At 39.9% G+C, this 16398-nt stretch overlaps 1 protein-coding gene and 1 pseudogene across 2 annotated transcripts in view; both read right to left on the reverse strand.

Annotated features, from left to right (window-relative positions):
- KCNH1 (potassium voltage-gated channel subfamily H member 1) overlaps positions 1–16398 on the reverse strand; it is a 297899-nt gene that overhangs the window by 270198 nt on the left and 11303 nt on the right. For both annotated transcript variants that reach the window (XM_016158549.2, XM_016158548.2), the window contains exons 2-3: positions 4390–4513; positions 971–1077 (exon numbers count right to left, since the gene is read on the reverse strand). In XM_016158549.2, coding sequence (XP_016014035.1) covers positions 971–1077; positions 4390–4513 — 231 coding nt within the window. The remainder of the gene's footprint in view (positions 1–970; positions 1078–4389; positions 4514–16398) is intronic.
- LOC118613187 lies at positions 6822–6940 on the reverse strand (annotated as a pseudogene).

Raw genomic sequence — 16398 nt, forward strand, 5'->3', positions numbered from 1 at the left:
CTCGAATTTGTAGATGCCCAGAGCTAATCTCTCAAAGCAGCATCTGCAACGCGGTGGTCCTCTCGGGTGCCTGCTTCAGCATGCCAGACTGAAAACAATGCCCCAGCTCCTTCCGGATAAAGGCAGCATGTGCCCTGCTCTCCAGAGCAAAACTCATCACTCTGAATGCCACCAAAATAAACACATCCTCATATGCCATCTGGGCCGTTCTGGAAACGTTCTACTGAACCTATAACCTACCATTCAATCCTACATATAAAGAACAGGATTCTTTACAAACAAAATAGCGTTTAAAAACAAACAAAAAAAGCACTATCCGACATCTCTGCAGCCCTGTTACAGCTGTATGCCCCACTTTCCATATTTCTAATATTGCTAATCTCCATTCTCCCAAGGGAAAAGTAAGTTTTGTACTTACGTATGGCTAATGACCTAAAACTTCATTAAACATACTTTGTGGAAGTAATTGTAAACAAAACAAGTACAAATTAACAATGCACAGTGACTATTAATACCATCTCTGACAAAAAACCGAGGTCATCAGGAGAACAAAATTTTATTCAGAAACTCTTAATTGGGTACCTATTGGTATTACCTACTGTGCTAGGTGCTGTGGGAGACAGAGACAAAGATGAAATGGACAGTTTCTGTCCCATCTCTTCCCCCAAGAAGTTGTGAAGTCTACAAGTGTGTTAAGCCAGCAACTCGCCATAAGTAAATCGGCACTGAAACACTAATCTTGGCAGGAAAAAGATTAAGAAGACTTGATTGGTTAGTGACCAGTTCAAATGCTCCCGTGAGGAACAGTCTGACTCATCAATCCATACCATTTATCCCAATGCACACGATGGCTTTAGGTAACAACATTTAGCTGGTGGGACAGGAGACCCAAGACAGCAACAGAGGAAGAGGAGATATTTCACTATGCCAAGCGCATTAAGATATGGTTCAGAATGGCTTGAATACTCACTGTTCTTCTTGTACATCAAAATTTCAAAGGAATTCATCTCATAGTTCTCAAACGTTTGCCGCACCTTTTCGATTGTATCTTTATCGGTCAGCTCCCCATACATAAAACTGCAAATCAACCAAAGAGCTCCAGTTAGGTTAACGAATATTAATTATTCTACCAGAATATGTTAAATATCTGTTTATACCTAGAACTGCGCTATGTGGAATAAACACACACACACACACACACACACACACACACGCACTCACATACACAGAAAACATTCCGTCAAAAAGCATTTACTGATTCGACTGTGATCAAGATTCCATCATTGCCCCCCAAAAACAGTCTAATAAGAGAGACACACTAGAAACGAGTAGATCGGAAAATAGGATGGTCAATGCAAAAGGATTACAGAATACAGAGTAGTCACAGAGCACTGTCAGAGTGTCCTCCCAGAGGTAAGGACAAATAAGATCTAAAGAGCAGGTGGATATGAGCTGAGAAAAAGAGGGAAATGAACATTCAAGGCAAATGATGGACATGCACAAAGGCACAGAGGTGAGACCGAGGTTCATTCTGGAACCCGAATGTATGTAGTTCAGTCTGGGCTGTGGACAGCGAGGGGAAACTGTGCAGCAGATTACATAGAGGTGAGCCTAGGCCAGACCGTGGAGGAGAACACGCCTAACAAGACTCGTGAAGTAATTTAAATTTTATCCTGAAAGAACTCTTAGGAAAGATGCAGAGTAAATTTGGGGCACTTTTTTCCTTCTAATTACAACAAAATAAACAAAAAAATCACAAATAGTCACCAGCCAAACAAGAAAAGGGGTGCAATTTGATGCTCTAAACATTAAGACAGAGCTAAAGAAAGAACCAAACGATTCAGCCACTGTCCATGCAGCTCGTTTTTCTACCATCTTCCCACCAGAAAACAAAAAAAGAAAAAGAAAAAAGAAAAAAAGAAGAAAAGCATTGAAAAAAATTGAGATGACGAAATCCTACAAATTCTTACTAATACACTTCTCTACTACTCATGTTAGGAGAAAAGCAGACTAAGAAGGAAAAAGCAATTAGAGAAAACTCTGGAGAGTAAAGCTCCTACCCACTAGTATCAGTTCTTGACAGAGGCAGGAAACTGCTGGGCCCCATACTGAAAATCGTCTGAAAATCAAGGTTTGTTCCTCTAGGAACAAGACATACCCTCAACTAGTCAGAGCGAAGGATGGCACAGGACACTAACAAAGGGCAAAAGGAGAAAAGTCATCTCTCAATGGGGCTGGAAAAGCCAGTTCTCTGAAAAAGGCTCCTCATGGGCCCATCGAGCATCTCCCCTGCCCAGCCCAGGCCTCAGGTGACGATAGGGAGAACAGCACTGCTCAATCAATCCTCAAGTCTTAGGTGAGGTAGAACAGAGGCATGGGATCCTAAACAGTATCCTCCGCGTCTTCTACAACTATGCCTGCCAAATGCAATCTAACTTTTTCCTGATGACTTAAATCACAGAATCATAGAATTTCAGAGCTAAAAAGAACCTGAGATGTTATCAAGTGCAATTCCTGAACCACCAGGTCAAGTGCCATGCTTAGCATGATACTGGAACAGCCCAGGGCTTACTGCAGGCTTCCGATTTCCAACAAAAGGGCCCTAGATATCTACTTTTAATGAATTCTCTGGCACTTCTATGATTACATCCCTTTCCAGCCCACTGAGAGCTGTTATTGTCTATGGTTCCTCTGTGCCTATCTCATGTAGCATTCCGCCTTTGGGTTGTGCTCTTCACCTATAAACCAGGAAAAGAAATAACCAAGCTTGTTGAATTAGCTTTTAAAAGAAGAATAGATCAAGGCTAAATCAGCCCTGCCTGAAAATAAGAGGTTTTCTCCTAGGAGGTAAAAAACTTAAGAAATATGATCATTTTATTTAGCAGGTTGCTCAGAGGCCTTTTTTAGCTTCCTCCCACATTCTCGGAGTTAATTTGCTAAATAAGTGACCTCCGTTTAAGTGATATGATGGTATATATGCTGACAATTTCCTTCACGAGATAAAACAAATGGCTGTAAAATGGAGCCTTCAAATAAGCGAAGTGCCATAATGACATGCAGCTTTCATTCATCTTAGGTACTTTTCAAGCCATAGTTTACTGGTAGGTGTTACGTTCCCTTTTCCTAGACATTAGGTTTCAGATGCCTCCAATGCAAGAATTAAGCAAAAGAGCCTCCTGAGCTATGAGAAATACAGCTAGCACTGCATATGTTTACTTTATTTTTCGAGAGGGACTCCTTCAGGGAATTAAAAAGTTTTCTTAGAATTGTACATTAAAGAAAAGTTGGCTAAGTTAGCAAATTTATCTGATTTTCTTCCTGTAAGTGTGCGTATATAGATGTAGATGCAGATATAGACACTTACGAGGACAGAGCATACCAAGAATATATGAGAATTCTATCGTACTACTAAAGAGCCATGATTTCTAAACCTTTGAGCGGGGGAGGGGGGGATCTTAAACTTTCTACTTCCTAGTTCCAAAAATCTAAAATTTAAGAAAACAGTATATTCAAAACATTTCATACTTTGCACCAATCTAGTTACTTGGCTGACTTAGTAGCATGAAAATGCAACTTCTGAAAACCAGAGATAATCGCCCTTCATAGATGAATTTATTTGTTGATTTGGCAGGATTGGGAAAATGATTCTGCTTCATGCAAACATACTGAAGACAGAAGTCTCTGAAGAAGGAGGGGAGTGAGAGCAGCCGAAGGCAGAGCTGAGCCGAGACTCTGACAGGGCCCTGAAGGCAAGGTCTAAGGCTGTTCCACTCCACACCTTGAAGATGCTTATAAGGAGCTGTCCTAACACCAAGGCCCAAAGGCCCTTGCTGCTGGTCAGTACCCTGTCAAATACACAAACGACACTACAAGCACCATTTGCCTCAGCTTCTGAGTTCGGGATCAGAAAGAGATGTAAGAAAAATTAGAAGGCAACAAAATATCGGTTCTCTCCTGTTTTCCAATGAAAAGTTCTATGAATAAGGTCCTTGTCTCCAACACTGTAGCTATTCTTCTAAAAATAACCACAAATCTTAAAATTAATTTAATCATATAAGTTTGACTTAATTCTATTTAATCTCCTAACTTTCGCGTTAAATTTTATCTCATATCTCATAAACTCCTGAGTTCACATTTTATAGATAAAACAATTTTCCTCAGTTCTTCTACAGTTTCCCGCCACCTCACTGCAAGTTCATCAATGGTGGGAACCATGTTTTAAGTCTGATTTTCCCCGCACAGTGTGTGAACTGGAGGTGGTATCATCATAAACATTCTTGAATACACACTGAATGCGAGGCAGGCGATTCTCACACTGAGTAAGCCACTTTCATCTTTCTAAAGATACCGCGATGGATTGTCCAACAGAACAGCCCCGATCATAAATACCTGCAGGTACTGCTTTTTTGCATCACTTCCGCCCTGTGATAGCCAGACAACTTGCAAAATCCATCATTGCTGTACACGATAGGCCAGTCCACTATCTGGGCATTCCCCAACACAAAATTTGTATCTGTTTAAAAAAAAAAGAAGAAGGAGGAGGAGAAGAAGAAGAAAAGGGCACATGAGGTGAGACATTAGTTGAGATTCAATGAGGACATAAATAATATCAACCAAGCCAGGTGATTTTGCTTCCCTCCACAACAGTCTCTTGAAAAGGAAAATGGCTCTTCGAGGAATATCAAAAAACCACTGCTTTACAGTGAATATTTTGAATGCAAATGCTTAGGTTACCATCCCCCAAGACTGATGAATCCTGAAGAAATCCAGTGATTCCCATGAGACGTATTTTAGTCTGCATTTTTCATCTCAATGAAAGTTATTCTAGTAATACGGAGCAAGAGAGTACCCGAAGTAATTTCTTCTGGGCTCCATCCAGCACCTTAGGCTTGTCAGTCTTTCAGACAGAAGCTACACATTGGCCTTATTGACCCTGATCAGCATTTGCCCATCCTAGGAGAAAAAGGCATTCGTAAAGAGACAGAGGAAGGGAACAGCCGAGTGCCTCTTGGAACACTCATACCAAAGAGAGCCCTCCACTTGGCAAGGAAGTGACTAGCTCCTCTTAATACTAGAGCTTTGTAGAGCCTGATCGAGATGCTCGTAATGTCAAAACGTTCTTGCTGATTTTGAGATTCCGTAGCCACAGAAGCCACATGTCTGAGCTCTTTCACAGAGCACCAGCTCACCATTCGTTTCTGTTGCAGGGATTAAGTAGGCCAGATAAATTGGCTGCTTAGTGTGTTCTCACCACTTCCCACAGTTTCGAAGATCAAAAGTCTTTGATACTTTTTGTACTAAGGAAATCAACTGTCCCTCTTTTCTTTCAAGACCTTAAATTAAGCAAATAACATCAGAACTAAAATGTAATCATTATTTTAGCTTGGCCCTCTCCTCTGCACAGCAGAGTCACCCATTTTAAAAAGAAATAAAAGAAAGCAAGGGAGGAAGGGAAGGAGGGAGGGAGGGAGGGAGAGATAAATGGGCACATACCCTTCTATAGCCTTCTCTTGTTGTAACCTGCATGGGGTTTTGTTTATATATGTATACTACTTAGAGTGAAATAATGGTCACGAATAATGTCCTCATTTAATTGGGAGGTTGATTTTGTTCTAGTATAGCATTTACAATTTATTCATAATATGGGTAACCATCCCTTTGTCTGTGAGGAGAGAAGTGGAGGAGGGAAGAAAGGAAGAATAACCAAATATGGTAATCTGTTCTTGAGAATGCCTTGATCGATTTAAAAGCAATATAAATGCAACTTTCATGCAGTTAATCTATAAACCTGCTAATTTTATAAATGCGCTTTCAATGAAAATCTACAACCAGTTCTTCCCTCCGTCTCTCCCAAATATAGGCATACTGCACAGATATTACAGGTTAGGTTCCAGACCACCAAAATAAAGTGAAAGTCATAAAAAAATGAATCATAAATTTTTTGGTTTCCCAGTACCTGTAAAAGTTATGTTTACACTATAATGTAGTCTATTAAGCATGCAATAGCATTATGTCTAACAAAAAAAAAAAAAAACAGTGTACACACCTTAAATAAGATACTTTATTTCTAAAAAATGCTACCATCTGAGCCTTCAGTAAGTCTTTCTCTTTTTGCTGGTGGAGGGTCTTGCCTCAATGTTGATGGCTGCTCACTGATCAGGGTGGTGGTTGCTGAAGGTTGGGGTGGCTGTGGCAATTTCTAAAAGAAGGCAATAATGAAGTTTGCTGCATACACTGACTCTTCTTTTCATGACGATTTCTCTGTAATATGTGATGTTATCTGATAGCATTTTACCCCCAGTAGAACTTCTTTCAAACTTGTAGTCAAAATTCTCAAACCCTACCACTGCTTTATCGACTACATTGATTTAATATTCTAAATCCTTTGTTGTCATTTCAACAGTCTTCACAGCATCTCCACCAGGAGTAGATTCCATGTCAAGAAATTGCTTTCTCTGCTCATCCGTAAGAAGCAACTCCTCATCTGCTAAAGTTTTGTCTTGAGATTGTGACAATTCAGTCACATCTTTAGGCTCCATTTTCTAATTCTAGTTGTCTTGCTACTTCCATCACATCTGCAGTTACTTCCTCCATTGAAGTCTTGAACCCCTCGAAGTCATCCATGAGGGTTGAAATCAACTTCTTCCAAACTGTTATTAATGTTGATATTTTGACCTCTCCCTGAATCACGAATGTTCTCAATGGCATCCAGAATGGTGAATCTTTCCACAAGGTTTGCAATTTACATCGCCCAGATCCATCAGAGGAATCACTACTAGAATGTTTATCACATTACGAAATGCATTTATTTTTTTTTTAAATGCCTACAGCACCTGGTATTCCTAGGTGATCTCCCATCCAAGTATTAACCAGGCCTGACCCTGCTTAGCTTCCAAGATCACACGAGATTGGGCATGTTCAGGGTAGCATGGCCGTAGACTCAAAATGTCTTTCTTAAATAATAAGACTTGTAAGTCAATATACTCCTCGATCCACGGGTTGCAGAATGGATGCTGTGTTAGCAGGCATGAAAACAACATCAATCTCACTGTACATCTCCATCAGAGCCCTTGGATGACCAGGTACATTGTAATTGAGCACTAATATTTTGAAAGGAATCTTTTTTTCTGAGCAGTAGGTCTCAATAGTGGACTTAATATAGTCAGTAAACCATGGAACACATAGCAGACTGATATAGATAGACAAAGAGAAGCCAGAAATAAGATGATGAGCCTAAAGACCAGACAAGGAAGGGTCTTCAGGCTTAAGGTCTTTGAGTTTGTTCCATAGACAGAACAACCCTTCATGTGGGTCTCTCTCCTTAAATAAACTCACATTTCTTGAACTGAGCAACTAAGCCTTAAAAAGAAGTGCAAAACTCACTAAATTACCCCTGAGTGTATATAAAGTCTAGTCAGTTTAACTATTTCTCTTGATTCCTAAGACTATAATTAATTTCTCTAAGAAGACCTAGAGTAGGAGGGAAAAACTGAGTGAACTTTTTCACGGGTAATGCCCCACTGAGATTAGGTACTAAGAAGGAAGAACAGCCAGTTATAAATAATGGTTTAGCTATCTGTGTTTATTTTCTTTCCTATTCTATACCTTACTAAAATAAAAGTAAATAAATGAGAAAAGTAAAAATCCACACACGCGCACACAAAATAAGAATAGAGTAAAATATCAACAGAAAAAAATGAATGCGGAAAAAGCAGAAAAATACAGGAAACAAAGAAGAACTTAAAAAAAAAATCCCTAATGAGGGTGGCTCCATAGTGTGGAGGTTAGCACATCTGCTTTACACGCAGAAGGTCCTGGGTTTGTGCCTCAGGTGGAGCCATGGACCATACCCTAGGTGCACCAGGCCCTGGGTGCACCTGGCCTCAGGTGCATGCCAAGCGTGTGGGAGGAGACACCTCACCTTCAGAGATCCAGTTCTTAAGGGGAAAATGGCAACATCCATAGGTCAGGAGTGGAAGGGGGTGGGGGAGATCAAAGAGAGGGGAAAAAATCTCTAATTAGTATACTTCAAGAGATTCAAGAGATATTGCATCCATAAAACAAAACTAGGATGCAATGGGTAAAAAAATCATAAGAGAAAAAAAACAAAAACTCCTTCGAATTGAAAGGGGGTAATAATTAAAAATTCAACATTAATAAAGTCTCACAGACTGTAGGATAGAAAGAGAAAGAGACAAGAAACATAAGAAAAAAATAAGACACAGAGGATCAATCCAAGAGGAAGAAAGACATGCATCCCAATAGGAACGACACGATGAACAACATGAGAAAAGGCCAGAAGACTTTAAAAATTAAAACAATTAAGCATTAGGATAGAATAATGATATTTTCAGGTATGCAAAGAGCTAGGAAATTTATTTCCCATATAGCCTTTCTCAGGAAGTTACTCGAGGCAAAACTGAGGGAATAACGCAAGAAAGAAGACAACGTGCAGACTAGAGAAAAGTGGCTCCAAATGTAGGACGCAGGGAAGAAAGCTGATAGAAAGCATTCAGTGCGGAATGGTTCAGAGAACGGAAGTTGCAGAAGAGAGTTATCTAGGGATAAATAACATAAACGTTCGGTAAAGACATTTAATGGGGGGGGCAGGAAAATAAATTAGCAGCATCAAAAAAAAAGCTGTGCAAGAGGGGAAAGCAAAATATGGCATGTCACATTACTGTCATAATAATGTAAACACCGCGAAATTTCCAGTTCTTAAAACTAACATATACTCAAAGCATGAAATATTTCATTATAAATATCTGAATATAACCTCATCGATTCTGACACTGTAAAAATACAAATGATAAGCTTAGAGAGAGAAAAGAGAACAAGCATGAGATGGTGTCTAGAGCTGATATAATAAAAGAAAAGGTATTAATAATTTAAAGTTGCAAAAATAACCATTAAGGGAGCACTATAATCATAAGAGGAGGGAGTAGAAAGTAAGTAAAGTGAGCTAAAAACAGCTAAATTAACAGAAGTGACAAGATAATGTCTAAAATTGATAAATCTAGAAATAGCTGTGATGCATGTTATTTAGAGACGTGGAAGAAACTATAAGAAGACTAACAGCTAAAATTAGAACATGTGGCCTCTGGTAAGCAGGATGGGCAAAGGGACAAAGGATGGTTGTTTTTCTTTATACGCTCTTCAGTTTGATTACTTTAACCATGAGAATATATTACTTTGATAAAAATAAGTATATTATTAATTTTTAATGAATGTAATCAGAAAAGATTAAGGTATTGATTAAATTTCTCATTACTAAGAAATGAAAGCAGGATATATTTCAAGCTCCAGATAGCACCATGATTTCTCATAAAAAGTGTTCTGGTCATCCTTTAAAGGTATTCGCCATGCCTCAAGCATTCCCACTGTCCCGGGGGTGCATATTCACCTAAGTCTCATCTGGGAAAAACTAAGGCCACCCACTAGCATCTTCACTGTCTCTAGAAAGGAAACAGAAAAACAGAAAGTGCCATAAGCTTGGAATCATTAGCCTAATGACTATCCACTCGGAGGATTTCTCATCATAGAATTCAAAATTGCAAAACAGTTTTCACTAGCAACCCAAGCAAAGAGGATAGCTTCCAGCAACAAGGTTCTCACTATGTGATAGAAAGTCTAAGTATTCTCTCTTTAGCCAAGGACTTGAGCAAACGGAAGGAAGAATTCTAGTCCTAGTCAGAAGACCGTCTACCTCTAACAGGAAAGAAATTCTCCCTGCCACCCCTCTGCTGCCCTAGCACACACACATGTACCTGGCTCTGGTTGGCTGAAAAAGAACATATTCTGGATTATCTTTAGCTTATAAACTACAAATAAATGACCTGGAAATTACCTTCCAAAACACAATGTTATAGGTTGGGGACTACCCGTACAAATACCTCACACATATCGTCAAAACTAAGAGATCCCACGTAAGCTATATTCCAAGTGTCAATGAGGAAAGGTGCCATTTATTGATATTTGCTCTGTGTGTCAGGCTCTGTACTAAGTACTTTATTATATATTAAGGTGGAGGTTTTGACCTTTACAACAGTCTTCGTGAAACGGTATTACTTTCCTGAATGAAGTATCATGGATTTCATTTTGCTCATGAAGAAACTGAGCTTCTGAGGACACAGTCAGTTACAGCAGATTAGAGTTGGGATTTAAACGTGGGTCTATCTGGCTTCAAAATCCATGCTTTTAATCATTATATTACATAGTCTCCTTCTTATTCCATTAAATACTAAAATCAGACCATTTCTATAAAAATCTTTGTAACACCTAACATTTATGTCCCTTTCAAAAACACATTAAGTATAATAAGACCTTTAATTAACAAGTCAACATTAGCACTATTATCATCATATAGTATGGTTCTACCTTGTGACACAATGATGCCCTCAGGAAATATCGACATGGGTAGAAGTAATGGTTTCTCCTCTAAATGCTTGGGCTCTCCTGTCTGTCTGTGCAATGTGTCTCTTCCCTCGCTTGCAAATTATCATCTCTTACTTCTGCAAACTTAGTGTGCTGACCTATTTCTATAACAGTCCTGCTTCCACAGAATAACAGAAGAGGAGGAGAGACAAGAGAATGGGCAGAAGGGAGGAGACTTTGTGCCTGGATGCCCATTTGAGACTCAGGTTGGAGAGAACGCCATACCACACTGGTAACTCAAAGGTGCTACACAGCAAATCTGGCCCGTGTTAGCACTACTGAGCCTCCCTCAGCTCCTATGGGGTCTGCAAAGAATTCAGAAGTTCCCTGCCCCACTGCTGCTGAAGTAGCATGAGCAAATGGTTATCACAGTGAAGTCAAGTGACAAAGGCAATGTTTTGTCAAACTGTCCAAGCCTAAGATCAACTTGGGGGCTTAGGCAAATAAAAGAGCTGAGCTTCAAGGCCAGTGAGAGCCTAGATTAGATCAAGTTACATACAGAGAGAGATAGAGACAGAGACAGAAAGACTGAGAGACAGAGAAACAGAAAGGAGGAGGGCAGCAAGTTCTGTTCAATCCAAAAACCAGCTGTAAACTTGAGCCCCACAGATCAGCTGATCACCCAATGACCAGCATACCCGGGGCCAATGCCAGAGACCCAAGAAACTAGAGAGGAAAAATAAGGCCCCAGAGGTCATGTGAGTGCCTTCATCCCACACACCATCTTGGAGAGAAGCAATGTGATAGGAAGAATTGGCATCTGAACGCAAGAGAGAGATTGAGTTACCCAAAAAGACAACTTAAACTGAAAAAGCTTGAGATAGCACTTACTGAGAAGTTTGGGGTCTCCCTTAACTAGTCTCCCCTTGCAGTTCAGTAAGCTGGTAGCTTCTAAGGAAGAGAAGATTTGTTAAATAAAATAAAGAAGTGAACCTAGATGGGTTGAGTCAATTTGCCATCATGCCTCCAGCAATGTCTGCCATAATAATAGACAAGCTCAGAAAGTGAGAATCTTCTGAAAAAAAGTATGTAAGTTCAGGTGCAAGGACTCGTGACAGCAACTTTGCTTAGGCAAGGCATCCTCATTCCTCCAGGTGGCTGGCTACAGTTCTTCTGGTTGAGAATGCCAAATAGAGGGCTCTAATGAAGTGAAATAGACTTTCTAGCCAAATGGAGCGACGTGTGTTCCAAACATCCAAACATAAACTACTCTGGGATTACTTACTGTTTCCAGACTCAGTAAATGAAAACTTATTTTGAAGCCAAGCAAAACTTAATTAGGGAAGCAATCCGTGCATGGACAAATCTCCCAAGACTGCATCAATGTTGGCCTGATCTGGATACAAGATATTGGAGAGTTTAAACTGAGAAATGTTAGGATATCTGCGATTCTTCATTGATGAAGAAGACATCATCATCACCATCATCATCATTAACAATATGCATTAATAGTCAGTAGATCATTACCCCATGGGGTCAACAGGCACTAGTATTAACCCATTTTTGTAGTTATTGAAAGAGGGCTTAGCAAGTTGAAGGACATTTTTCTTGTATCATACAACTAGTAAAGCTGTGACTATTAGTCACAGCTGTACTTAGTCAGAGTTCTCCAGAAAAACAGAACCAAGAAGAGATATGTACGTAAAGAGATTTATTATAAGGAATCAGCTCACGTGATTATGAAGGCTGACAAGTCCCCGACACTGCAGTTGGGAAGAGAGCAAATGGTATAGTTCGAATTTCAGTCTGAAGGCATGAGAATCAGAAGAGCCGATGGTGCAAATTTCAGTCCAAAGGCTGTCAGGCTTGAGACCCAGAGAGAGCCAATGTTTCAGTTCAAACCCAGGGAAAAAAACAATGTCCCAGCTCAAAATCAGTCAGGCAGGAGGGATTCCCTCTTATTCATGGGAGGGTCAGTCTTTTTGTTCTATTCAGGCCTTTTTAACTGATTAAGCCGCACCCCACCCCCAATTAGGGAGGGCAATCTGTTTTACTAAGTCTACCAATTTAAATGTTAAAGGCATTCAAAAAACAGAAACACCCAGAATAATGTTTGACCAAGTATCTGGGGCACCCCATAACCCAGTTGACACATAAAATCACAAACACCAAAACCAATGTTCCTAACTGCATCACGTTCTGCAGCAATCTTTTACAGAATCATTAGGACCACACCTTGCAAATTCCACAACCCCCTCAAAGTCCTTGGAGGCACACTGGGGCTCTAGGTTTGGCAGGACAGAGTACTTCTCTAAAGCTCTATTTCAATAAAGAGTTTTTATGAGGTCAACACTTATCCTTCTACACCTGAAGTTTCCACTGAAAGTGGTGCCTATCCACCCCCAGAAAGTAGTAAAAGTAATTGATACTTTTGACCCCTTTTTTTATCCTTCTCGCTTACACCTCCCTAAGTAGACTGATCGGCCACCAGCAGGTATCTCAAGAGCCAAGGGAATCCACTCTGTGTGTCTCAGCCTCTCAGACATGCCTGTGCCCCAGTAGCTGAAGAGGGGGCTTCAGCTGCTTGTCTCCTGTGATACTCAGAATCCACTTGTGGCAGGCCTGCCAGCCCTCTGCTTCGTCAGCTCCAGCTTCTTGGCCTAGGAGTAGGCCATAGTTCATGACCCAGAAGCCAAAGTCTAGGCTTGGGGAGGAAAACACACGGCACCATCATGTAAGGAGTAATAAAGCCGATATTGTATTGTGACCCTCATTGGACTCCTTCGGGCAGTCTTAAATTGAGTAAAAACCTGGAGTAGTGAGGATAAAGTGGGCTCCGACACATTAACAAAGATCAATGCTCCAAGATCCCAAAGAGTATTGAGACATCTTCCACTTTCCTGCCTCATGGCACCGCCAAATGACACTGGCGAGAATCTCCATAAAGTATCTACAGAGCAACAGGCAGTATGATCCTTTCCAGAACACTGCCTGTGATTTGTAAATCCTCTTCACGTTCTTTCTTCCTTTAAAAAATTTTAGAAGAAACTAGCCCCTTACATGTCTCAGGCCCTCGAATCTGTGATAGCTAGTACAGTCAAAGCATCACCGTAAAGAGCTGAGTTGTTTACAAACACTGTGAACACTGGTGGGCCTTCTCAACAACTGTGCTTCCTTGGATTCATGCCTTTGTTTAGTCCTCGCCCCTTGAATCTGGTCGGGCCTGTGATCTGCTTCAACCAATAAACCGCAATAGAATAGATGCCATGTCAATCCCAGGCCCAAGTGTCTTACTGGCAGCTTCTGGCAGCTCTGCTTCTGCACCCTTGGGAGCCATGAGCTGCCATGTGAGAACTCCAGTTATACCGCTAGAGAGACCAGATGGACACTCCACAAGCAGAGGCCACCTAGTGAGAAAGAGGTCGTGAGATTACATGGAGCAGCTCTAAGGAACCTAGTCAACAGTAAAAACCAATGAATGAAGAAGGAGTGAAAGACGCCCTTCCCATTCCCCAGCAATCCTTAGCGTTCTCAGAGCATCATTTGAAAAACAATGGGGACAACAACAAGTTGGGTGCTGGTGGCACTGTTGCCCCCAATGAGCTGTGTAGGTAAGCTGCTTCAGCTCTGTGGGTCTCGGCGGGGACAAAAGACCTCCATGCTTCTAGCGGCAATAAAAGCTGACTCTCTAAGTAACTGGATTCCTAACTACAAATTAGATGCGCCAACCCATGTGGAGTGATAAACCAGTCACTACCCTGAAATGTCACTTCTCTAAATGCTGGACCCTGTAGACCCTGGGTCACTTTAAAAATAGCAGAAACACCTTCTAAATTTAACTAAGTGGGAAGTGACACTCACATTCCAGGTGAACCATGTTGTACTGGGCTTTTACTCAATGGGACCATTTGGGTTTAGAGACATGATATGATGTTCAGTGTAAAATAAAAATGTGTCACATTGTCAAGGGATTCCTCAGTAGAAATATATTATTACATCTTGGCATGTCCGTCTGTATACAGAAAATACCTATGTCTTTGGAATCAGTAAAATCTAGGTAAGATATATGCTTTTGACTATATATGGCTTTTGCAAGTAGAATGTGTAACTTCTGATCAACTAATGATGTATGAAGCACCAAGCCTGCATCCAAATTCAAAATTTCTGAACTGATCAAGTCCCTCATACATTGTTCAGTAAGATTTGTGGGTTCAACCTGTCTGCCCTTGCCATGATTTATTCATTGGTTCTCAACTCATAGTTCCCTGTGTCTCCAGGTCTTTGATGCAAATTAGCCAGATTCTACTGCCTCCCTCTGATGCCTTCTTTACCCCCCTGAGGATCTTTAGCTGCAAGAGTGCATGCAATTAAATGTACAGTTTCCTAAATTCAACCTTCCTTAGCCCACACACTCCTCCTTAAAGAATAAGACAAGCATGTATCTAAAAATTGGAAAGACTCCCCTCCCCCACCACATAAACTTTTTTCAGCTGATGGGGCATGAGCCAAACTACACTGCAGTAGTCAGATGTGTGAAAATCATTCCAAACCCGCTATTTGCCCATAAAACATAGCCCAGAGATATTCTAAAAAGAAATTATTAGAAAATTGCTTTTCATCATAATTACCACAAATAACAAAGGAGAAACTAACTAAAGCAATGACTTAGAAAAGTGACTCAGTTTGAGCAATTACACAGATAAAAGCTACATTCAGCAAGCAGTTCACCCAAATTTATTGTTCCCTGCTAACACTGGTTATTTAGAGGGTTACAATAAATATTTCACAGTGTGCTTCTACTTACTTGAGATATTTTACTTAGAAGAGAACATGTCTTCATGACACTCTGCAATGTTATAGATTACTAAGGCTATCAGTGCTCTTACAGAAAGCAAATTTGAGTAAAAATTATTCTTTCCTTTCTTTGAAAACAAAAGAAAAATAATGATTGAGATAAATGATGAGAACAAGAAGCCTGTCGTCTATAAGTGCTAGACAAAGACTAGAAAACAATAGTTTGATTTGCCTGAACCTAAATAAAATCCATACCAGAAATTATTTTTTAAAAAAGATAGATCAAGATTTGGTAATATTGGGGAGAATGCAGAGCATGGGATGAGAAAGAAGAAGCTAAGTCAGTATGACACACTAAATTAAACATCTGAAATCTTAATATCAGCAAAAGTCACTTCGTTGCTCTATTGTGTTTTTCAACAGTAAAAATCCAGGAAAATCACTCTTCTAAATTGTCAAGGGCCCAATCTTTGCACAATACAAACTGAACTCCCTAGAGATTCAATAGTTATTTGCTTTGTCTCTGATTTTAATATCCTACAGAAATAGATTTTTGATTAAGTCAGTAAATTACAATGGGGAGAGAGATTTTAATTTCAAAAGCAAACTCAAACAATGCATTTACTGGATAGTTACTCCTAAGTACATGGTTTCCAAAACATGACCTCCATCTTCAGTCAGTGTCAAATTAAAGGATTTTAAAACAATAAAAACAGATAAATCTGTTTCATGAGAAGTATAAAAGAGAATGAGAATATACATGAAATTGTGTTAGAAATATAGGGATTTTTTTACTAGTCAATGATACTTAATAAAAAAGAGGTCGGTGACATGCTGAATTACTGCTAAGAAAAATTTATTTGTGTGATCCCTTGCTAAAATATTTATTCCCACAACTTAAAAAAAAAAGATGACTCAAATTAAGCAATACGAAAATATTGAATGGTACTAGAAAAAAAGATTTCTTAAGTAGTTTTACATTTGCCTCTTCTGTCATTTTAAAACTCTCTTGGTAAATGGCTCGGTCAGGATAGTATATAGCACCAAGTGGAATCCAGAGCAGCTCAGTTTAATACAACAGACATCTAAGTATCCACTTTATCCCGGACATGGCAGGTGTGCAGGGGACATATCTGTCCATATGAAAGCTAGGGTCAACTTCCCCATCTAGGTTTATGTGTCCTGTTCTACATAGCATGTAACTCCAAATCCTGCTCCCCGACCCGGGCC

This window comes from Rousettus aegyptiacus, unplaced genomic scaffold (genome assembly GCF_014176215.1).
Source record: "Rousettus aegyptiacus isolate mRouAeg1 unplaced genomic scaffold, mRouAeg1.p scaffold_m13_p_17, whole genome shotgun sequence".
NCBI classification, from domain to species: domain Eukaryota; kingdom Metazoa; phylum Chordata; class Mammalia; order Chiroptera; family Pteropodidae; genus Rousettus; species Rousettus aegyptiacus.